The following is a 9,389-nucleotide window of genomic DNA, read 5'->3' as shown; positions in this document are numbered from 1 at the left end:
CAAACACGTGCCTAAAAGACATTAAGCGCACTAATTAAAAAAACTGAAAAATGAATTTCGTGTTATATGTTATAATTTTTTTTTAGAATATCCTAAAAATTAATATCATAGAAGAAAAAAGCATACATAATAACATGCAAAATAAATTTCAAATGTTCAATACAATATGCAATAATATGATATAATGCATGCATTGAGTCCTAAGTCCTAACTCGAATAATAAAATCTAATAACTATCATCAACATCATCAAGTCTGTCATCATTATCATCACCAACAACATCATCAATTTTCTCTTCAAATTTATCATTCTCTTCATCTAAATAATCATCTCTAAAATTTTCTTCATCATCATCACCATCTCTAAGAATTAAACAGGTACTCAAACTAGCAGAAGCATTACGTTTCCCTTTTAATGGCTTGAAATTGAAGTGGATGCATTATCTTTCCCCTTTGATGGCCTAGAATAAGTGTTGGCTTTGTGTATTACTTGGTTGTGCTTCCCTTAATTTTAAGTGGATTTTGATTACATGTTTTAGTTTTATGTAGACTCTTCTTATTTTAAGTCACCAAAATATGAGGACAAGATTAAAAATCAAAGTAAAAATAAAAAAACCTAATAAAAATGGTAGATGCTATGAAGGCGCGCCTAAGCCCTTGCCTGGCGCAGAGGCCCGCGCCTTCTTGACACCGCCTGCCTGGCATGCATAAATACGCAAGCTTTTGAGCCTTGTGTGCCTTCCGCCTTAGGCGCGCCTTTGACAACTATGTCTCTTACACATCCTCTTTATATACACCCCTTTCGGATATTGGATATAGATGCAAACCAAACTTATTATCTAAACCAATTCGACCCAGAAGCTTAAATTGATAGGATAACTTATCATATATATTCAAACAACTATCTTTCAAATTAACAGATGTAGAACTACTAGTTGCTCTAACAACCAAATGGGTAGAAAGCACCATAGAATATTCTTTTCATAGTACTTTGGAATTAATAGTTGACTATAATCCAAGCATGCATGTATTATATGATTCCAACTAATAGCATTCACAATCACTCAAACATTTTGAACATTTTGATGTTCATTGCTTCAAAGTCATTGTATAAAAGGTTAGTAAAGACAGTGATCACAAAAGCTATACATAAAACTATGCTTGCAACGATGACTATAATTTTGACAGCAAAACTAATGTCCCTCCAGTTAAGCTCTGAATAGCATGCAACCACTAATAATCTACATGTTACATATAATCAACCATAATTTATCAAGTAAACTGAAGATACAACAGACAGATAGCAACAAGTTATTCTTACCATCAGTAATTAAAAGATAGTAACAGCATGTAGCACACAGTAAGAAAAATTAATGGAGAAATCTATTTTTGTTAACAGATACATCAGAGCAACTGCAGAAAAACAAATGGCAGTAGTAAATTTACTTAACAAATTCTTGCTTGTTTTACTTGTAATCCTCACATAAAGATAAAGAAGTTACAGCTTAACAAACCACAGTCCAAGCACTTTCCCCCTGCCATTGCGGCTTATGAATGTGTGTGCAAAAGATATGACCACAAATAGAGAATTTAATCATTATCTGTTGCTGGATCCTAATTTTGATTTCAATGCATTTGTTTTTTTAAACTAACAATATAGTTCATAATCATTAAAAAGAATAGAGTAAAAGAAAAGCAAAGACAATTGCAGATTCACATGTAAAATATATGCAAAAGTATATTCAGGTTCTGTTACACCAAAAGTTTTTTTCTACTGCAGTTCATGCATGATTTGTTCATTTTTTTTTAAATGAATTTTTAAGGACTATAGTCAACAAGGCCATACTGTTTACAAATGCATTATTTGGAAGTGCCGCCTGTAGGTACAACTTTCGTCTTACAAGACTACTCACATAATGTGAATTAAAAATGCAAAATGCATAGAAAAAAAAAACAAATAATGATCATAAAAGTATTGAGCTAAACTCAAATCTTCTTACAAACCTAGCCATTTTTCACATCACTAATTATGCAACAGTAACAACAGGTAGATCACCAGTGAAAATTAGAAAAGAAATCAAATTATGTCAACAGACATCAGCGCAATTGAAGAGGATAAATAGCAGCAGAGTATTTATCAAACGAATTCTTGTATTTTACTGATAAACATTATAATGATTTCATGGTTTTCATTTCCAATGGAAGATAAATACAACTGTTTCTGAAGAAAAACAATGAAGAAGGTTGCTTAATAAACCATTGCCTATTCAATTTTCTCATGCCATTGCAGAAAGCGAACAAGTGCTAAAAAATATGAACAAAAATAGAGTTGGACCATAATAATCTGAACAATTGCCTATTCAATTTCATAAACCATTCAAGTTTGATTCATATGTTCCCTTGATTATGCCAAGTCCATGATCTGTAATTTATACCTATCTAATTTGATTAGTAAGTTTGTTTTGCAAATAGCTCATTATCATACAAATTTTGCAGTAAAAACAAACAAAATTGCAGTAATCAAAACTAGAAGAAATAAGTGAAAGAATATTATGGCTTGCTTATAACAAAAGCTCTCTTTCTATTTCATTTTAAGCCTAGGCTCATTAAGGTAGTGCTCTTAACCAAATCACTACCAGTTCACTGCACAATGTTTTAAGGAAAATTATTTAGAGCATTATTTTCAAAGAAATTGAAAAACATTGTTTAGAAATGCCATCTTAAGGTACTATCTAGTCTCAGGGAACCACCAAAGTAATGTGACCCAAAAGGTTAAAATGTATTTTAAATAAAAAATTAGCTAAGCTTGAACCTTTTCTTTCAAACCTACCCATTTTATCAAAAAAGAAAAAAGAAAAGTGAGATAGATGGATTAGAGAAAAAGGACAAAGAAGTATTTAAAAGCTCACTACTCCATTTGATTAAGGCAACTTACATCATTCAAAGGAGGCTTACAACCTTGAGACACAGAGGGGGGTGATTTCTGACCTGGAGATTCAGAGTGCACCGATGACAACATCATTAGTGACTGAGGATCTGTTGCAAAAAAACTTTGAGAGTCACCTTCTGAAGCATCGGATACCCTTGACAAGAGACATTTTGGCTTGCCATCTAACGGGCCAGAAAAATGATTGCCCCATATGTCATAAGTGAACTCACTTCCAAGCACATCATCTTCAACTCGTTTTATCATTTTCCCTTTACTGAGATTAGATCCTGGCGCACGGGCATGTGGAGCAATAGGAGAAGTTGAAGCCAAGAAGGTTGAAGTTCCCACACCAGGAGCACGCCAACTAGCACTAGGAAAAGTGGCAGAAGGCAAGAGAGTAGGCTTGGTATTTGATTTCACTGTAACATGCGACTTCTCTGGAGAAGACTTTTCTAGAGCAGATAGTAAGCAATTGCTCTCATAGCACTCGATGGAAATTTCGCGCTGTGACAATCCTTCCTTGTTTTCATTCCTTCCTGCTGATTCTCTAGAAAATATGGTCTCAGGACTGTCACGAGATGAGGACCATATTTCCTTTGGAGTGGACGCACTAGGGGACAAAGGCGAAGATGGTGTAGAATTCCCACTCTGACTACTAGAAACTTCAAATTTTGCTGCCAATCCACCCCTCCTCTTCCTCCTCCTTCCTCTTTCTCTTGCAACATGGACAGTAAGATGGCCATTCTGGGGTAATTCTGATGTATCAGAGTCTCTGGGATGTGTTTCTGTTGGAGATGGCTGAGTTAATGTAGGCTTCTTTTGATGATCTAAATCCTTCTTCCCCTGCATCTTTTTGATGTTACCTAGAACACCATTTCGACAAGGCGAAGATCTATCAACACGACCTACTTCATTTTTCACATTTTCCTTCACAGACCTGTACACATTTGGCACAAGCATTAGACCACACAGTCGGTAAATGGCACATAATAGGATGTCAAAGATCAGGAAAAGACCTGGATTTTCCAGTATAGTGGTGCACGCGTGAAGGTTTTTCATCACAAGTGATGGTGGATATGACATTATTATCCTTCACAAGATAGTCTTCAATGCCTGAAGGAAAGGTAAGAGGAAGAATGAAAAGCACCAGGAGAATAACGGAAACGGTAACTAGCATAACAATAATGGGCAGAGACATAAATTTCCAGGACTTCCTGCAAACATTGACCATAAAAACTGGAAGGCTAGCTTTCATGGGTATCACTAATAAACCTGTAGCCATGGCTATCTTGAGATCTCTCTGAACTTCAGTTGCAGTAAAGTCTGCTTCATATGAAATAAGAAGTCTCCTTGTTTCTCCTGGAGCTAAATTGAAACCTTTACATGTCTCTATTCGAAAGCCATCTAAAACACAATCAGCTTCTGATACTTGAAGTTTGATTACCTCAAGAGGAAGTTCGCCTGTGTTTTTTGCATATAACTCCTTGAATACTATATGATTACAAGAAGCATTTTTCATATCCAAGTGGTATACTGTATCTGGGGAAGATAAATTACGTTTCATTGGCAACTCTAGGCGGAATTCTAGTTTACCAACAGGTTGAAACCTTTCAAGAAGAGTAAGAGAATGTGAACCACCAAATGCTCGAAGAGGCAACCACTCTACACCTGAAAGATTGTTCCTGATCAAAGCTGAACTTCTCCACATGCATCGACTTGAGGGATGGAAAATGATAGGCCCAAATAAAGCACTTCCAAAAGGATGTACGAAGGCTTCAGTTATTGCTGAATTTGAAACAGAAAACCCATATCTAGTCACTGTAGAGTCAATAACATTACATCCGCTCGAGTTAACCTTGGATGCAACATTAGAAGATTTGCACTGATCAATGATTTCCCCAGAGTTCAGCAAAAGTTGCATTACAACAGGCTTTTGACTTGGATTATGAACAGCTATCCATTTAGAGAAACTAGTACCAATTTGAACCACTGGAAACAACAGCTCATCATCCTTAAGCACAGACAAGTCACTCATGGTGCCATGAGATCTCCAATTTGTAAGTATCAGCTCATCTGCTTCAAGTAGCTCAAGATTTTTTGACTGCAAAATTCCGCGTTGTTATCTTAGTGCATTTATTAGTCGCTGGGAAAACATGAAGTTTATTTTTCAAGGCAATACGTGAAAGAACAATCATAATTTTAAATCACGAAGACCACAACAAAGAGTCGGTATTCCACTCCACTCCCCTTGGTGCTAAGGACATTTTTTCAACATACAAAACTGAAAATTAAATACCTTTCTAAACCCTATGTTCCATAGTATTTAGAGTATATGGTAACAAGTGTCCAGAGTTCTTTATTGGGTTAGAGGATTTGGCACTACTAGGTACATAGTTCGTATGTGACAAAAGAAGTATAAGCGGACATCTATTAGCCTATTTTATCTTTTTCTGAGTTCTTCATTGCATAAGAGGATTTGACATTCTACAAACACATTATCTATATGTGATAAAATCTTAATTGGATAAAGAGTATTTAACACAAGGCACATTGTCGTATCCGTGATAAAATTTTATCTAGTCCTACTAAGGTCTTCATTGGATAAAATCTTAATCTCAATACAAGTGTCCCCCATATCCTATTTTATCTAGTCCTACTAAGGTCTTCATTGGATAAAGAGTATTTAACACTCTACTAGGCAAATTGTCGTATCCGTGATAAAATTTTAACTTATATTGAGCATAAGAGGGCATTTGTCACCTGTTATCCTATTTTATCTTTTCTAATCGAGTCCTTTATTAGATAACAGGATTTGACACTCTACATGGAGACAAATGCCCCCATTATCCTATTTTATCTTTTTCTATCTACTTCTCCATTGGATAAGAGGATTTAATACTCTATGAGATACATTATCCATATGAGATAGAATTTTGAATTTTAGTTTGATTTTCAGTTTCAAACTTTTTTTAGTCTACCTCATCCTTTCCTTATTTGTTTTGAACTTCATAAATAATTTAGTGAGGATATAATTTGCTATTATCAATGATGCAACAGACATATAAAAGAGATGAGTAGTGGCTACTTTAAGTTATCCAGGTTAAAGTTGTATTATATCAAAGGAAGTGTCACAGCTATTAGTATTTGGATGTACTAAGATTGTTCATTTAATAAAACTCAAGAGTGAATCTCATACCATGCACTCAGAAGAGAGAGAGAGAGAGAGAGAGAGAGAGAGAGAGAGAGAGAGAGCAGGACAACTGAGGAAAGGAGTTGCCTAAGTAATATGAATCAATCAGCAGAGGCTAAATGGGGTTAAACCTGATAACTCGTTGAAAATAAGAAGAGAAATAAACAGTTGTTCAGCAAATACATAGATGTATACATTGTAGACAGATAAAAACCAAGCTACCTTCTTCAGCAGTGAGTCTTCAACAATGCTTCCTAACGGTCTCGTTTTTGCATTTGTCAATTTGTCCTTGTCCTGGTGAAGTCCCAATCCAATGTACGAACCATCAGATGGAAAAGAGCTCGACTTAGGTTCATGCCTTGAGCAGACACTGACTAAGTCTTGACAAGGAATTGTGATCTCTGGATTGGCAGAATCATTTGTCATGATAACTAGCATGCAATTAGGATCGACAGTAGGAATTTTAGGTGGGAGAACATCTGTGTTACCGGTAGGAGTAAAACCAATGAGAGCTACCTGTGTTACTGTCCCAGGGTAAACTATTAATCCACTCATGTATTTTATGCGGAAAAGCTCTGAGCCTTCTAAAACTTCACGAATGCCTACCACACTTAACACATATGGAGCATTATTTCTCACATACAGAGTGAAAACCATGCCTGCTTCATTACATGGAGCAAGAGACTCAAAATATGCAGATGCCAAACCACTTAAAGCATTGTAAGTTACTTTTCCATGCACTTCTGCCTCTAGAGGGACTATAACCACATCAGGCTTGTCAAGTGTGGAAGCATGCAACTTCATGCAAATAGCTCCAGAGATCTTTCCTTGAATGGATGGCCACATGTTCAATTCTATGATGGTTTCATCCGCATGAGGAGACAATTTAAATGGTCTGTGGGGCTTAATCTCAAACCAATGAAATCCCTCATCACCACCCTTCCCAGTCAGAAAATCCTTGACACTTGAAGAAGAACCAAAATCCTCTGGAAACCACTCTGACGCATCAGTGCTACATGCAACATGTCTCAAATTAGTAAGGTTTCCAGAGTAGAAAGAAATCCAAGCAGTTACTTCCTGAACATAAAGTAGATCATCAAAAGGATTGTGTAAAGACAAATTTCTATTCAACTTCACACCAGAATTGATATCCAAGCCCACAAAAGCCTCTGCTTTATAAGGGGACTCAATTGCGACACCTTTAGCCTGTATAATGAAACCTCCAAAGCTAGTCTGCAGGACAATATGAGCTGATGATGACCCTAAATTTCTTGGTAAAAACACAAAACCAATGGAAGCAGCTTCACCAGGGGCCAAGCAAAGTTTGTCAAAACCAAACGGATAAAACTGGGGATCAGTGCTAAACAGATCATACACATCTAAAACAATCTCATTGTGCAAGTTTCTCACTGTCAAGAATTCCAAAGAAGGAGAATACCTATCTCTCATCCCAAAATCCAATGAAGAGGGGCTTATCTCCACATGTGGTGACAAAGAACTTGAAACAGAGTGCTCATCAAAGGAACCAATCAACCCAGTGGATCCCTCCATCCAAGCATCAGTAAAAACTGATCCTTTACAAGAACTCACACCATCCCCATCAAAATTCTTCTTCTCTGTATCCACCTCTTCATGAACTTCACTCACAGAATCCACAAAAGCACAAGAAACAATACTTTCCTCACTCCTTGGTTCTTTCACCTCAGCCAAGCCATCAGAAGAAGCTCCCACAGAGTCCTGAGCTTGACATCTATCATCTTCTTCCGATACTAACAAAGTAGACGGAAAACAAAAAGAATCAGAATCACCACACACATACTCCATCCACAAACAACCAGGAAAACCTTCCGACCCATTGTCTAACCCACCAAAACCCCCATACCTCACACAACCACCATCAAAACCCACCTCATCCTCACACCTAAACGAAAAAGCGACCCCTATCGAACAAAAAAACAGCAAAACCAGCAACACCACAGCACAAGAAACCCTCAACATCCTCCACAAGCATCCCCTGGAGCCAAAAACCAAAAAGATCATCCAAACATCAGTCCTGCACCCAAAGCCACAGTCTTTACAGTTCCATCCGATGATCTAAACACCTACACATGCTTAAATCCCTAAAACCAATCTTTCTCCAAAATCATGAAAAAAAAACACAAAAAACAAAAACCAAAGCTCAAATCATCGAGCTTTTGGATGCTGGAACGTAAATATACTTTGAACCTTTGCTCGGAGAACGTACCAGAAGGGGATGCCCGCCATGAAACCCTGCTTCATCGGAGGCGGAGCGCCATTAGAGAAACGAAGAGAGAAAGAAGAAGACTGCGTTCTCTTTTTCTTTTCTCTTTTGTTCTCTATTTTCTCACTATTGGCTGCCAAACGATTGGGAATCGCGAGTCGAAATGACGAGAATACCCCTCTACGATTCCCTAGACGGCGTTATAAACGTTAGTGTGGGCAATTTGGGGATTTCGTATTTTTTTATTTTTTTTTGTCTGAATTAATATGTGAATTTTCTCATATCGACACGTGTTCAACTTTATCACAATATATCAACCGTTTATTTGGATAACCTGATCTTGAGGAAATCTAACGGTGGATATTTTCCCACGTTGTCTGGATTTGGGTCAATTCATGTTTATCTGGGTGGAAACTTTTGACATCTTTGTTTTATTTATTTATTTTTTTTACTATAAAACCCTCGTACTTTTTTTTATTATTTTAACGGAAAAGTTAAAGCAAAACTTTTTTTATCCTAATTGAAATATTTAACCGAAAGTTGATATAATGTCTCATTTTTCTGTTTTAGCTCAAACACAATAAAATATTATTCAATCTTAGGATGCAAAAAATAGAAGCTGAAGGATGCCGTGGCAAATGATCAAATACAATTTCCTCTTATTTTATTTTCCTCTCTTATTGTTGTAGGTGATTTTTTTAGAAAAATCGAGTCAATGCCCCTAGTCCCCTGATATCTAAATTCGACGGAGGCCACGTAAAAATGACTTCTGCAATAGTTATTTTTCAAAAATCTTGTCTTACGTTTATATTTTAAGGACACGCAATTATTTTTGACATTCAATGTGCTTTCTCTTTCACTTATTTCTTTTATCTATTTGTCCCTACATAATTCAATGTATATGTTCTATTATTTTAAACATGATGTTATAATCTATGTGTGCTTAATCTATAAAATTTATACCAATTTAATATATTTTGAGTGATGTTCTACTATTTAAAAAAAGTATATAATACTAGGTAAAAATGT

The 9,389-nt window shown here is 36.1% G+C and overlaps 1 protein-coding gene across 1 annotated transcript; it reads right to left on the bottom strand.

The window, feature by feature from the left end:
- Positions 1-2,893: 2,893 nt before the first annotated feature.
- On the bottom strand, positions 2,894-8,473 carry LOC120263359 (transmembrane protein 131 homolog). Its single transcript, XM_039271222.1, has 4 exons — positions 8,364-8,473; positions 6,341-8,132; positions 3,945-5,029; positions 2,894-3,865 (listed from the first exon to the last, which is right to left on the bottom strand). The coding sequence occupies exons 1-4, from the start codon at positions 8,396-8,398 to the stop codon at positions 2,908-2,910; spliced, it is 3,870 nt and encodes a 1,289-aa protein (XP_039127156.1). The 5' UTR covers positions 8,399-8,473; the 3' UTR covers positions 2,894-2,907.
- Positions 8,474-9,389: the final 916 nt, after the last annotated feature.

This window comes from Dioscorea cayenensis, chromosome 6, assembly GCF_009730915.1.
Source record: "Dioscorea cayenensis subsp. rotundata cultivar TDr96_F1 chromosome 6, TDr96_F1_v2_PseudoChromosome.rev07_lg8_w22 25.fasta, whole genome shotgun sequence".
Classification (NCBI taxonomy): domain Eukaryota; kingdom Viridiplantae; phylum Streptophyta; class Magnoliopsida; order Dioscoreales; family Dioscoreaceae; genus Dioscorea; species Dioscorea cayenensis.
Note: the sequence above shows the minus strand (reverse complement) of the source record. Positions and strands in the feature narration are given on the sequence as shown.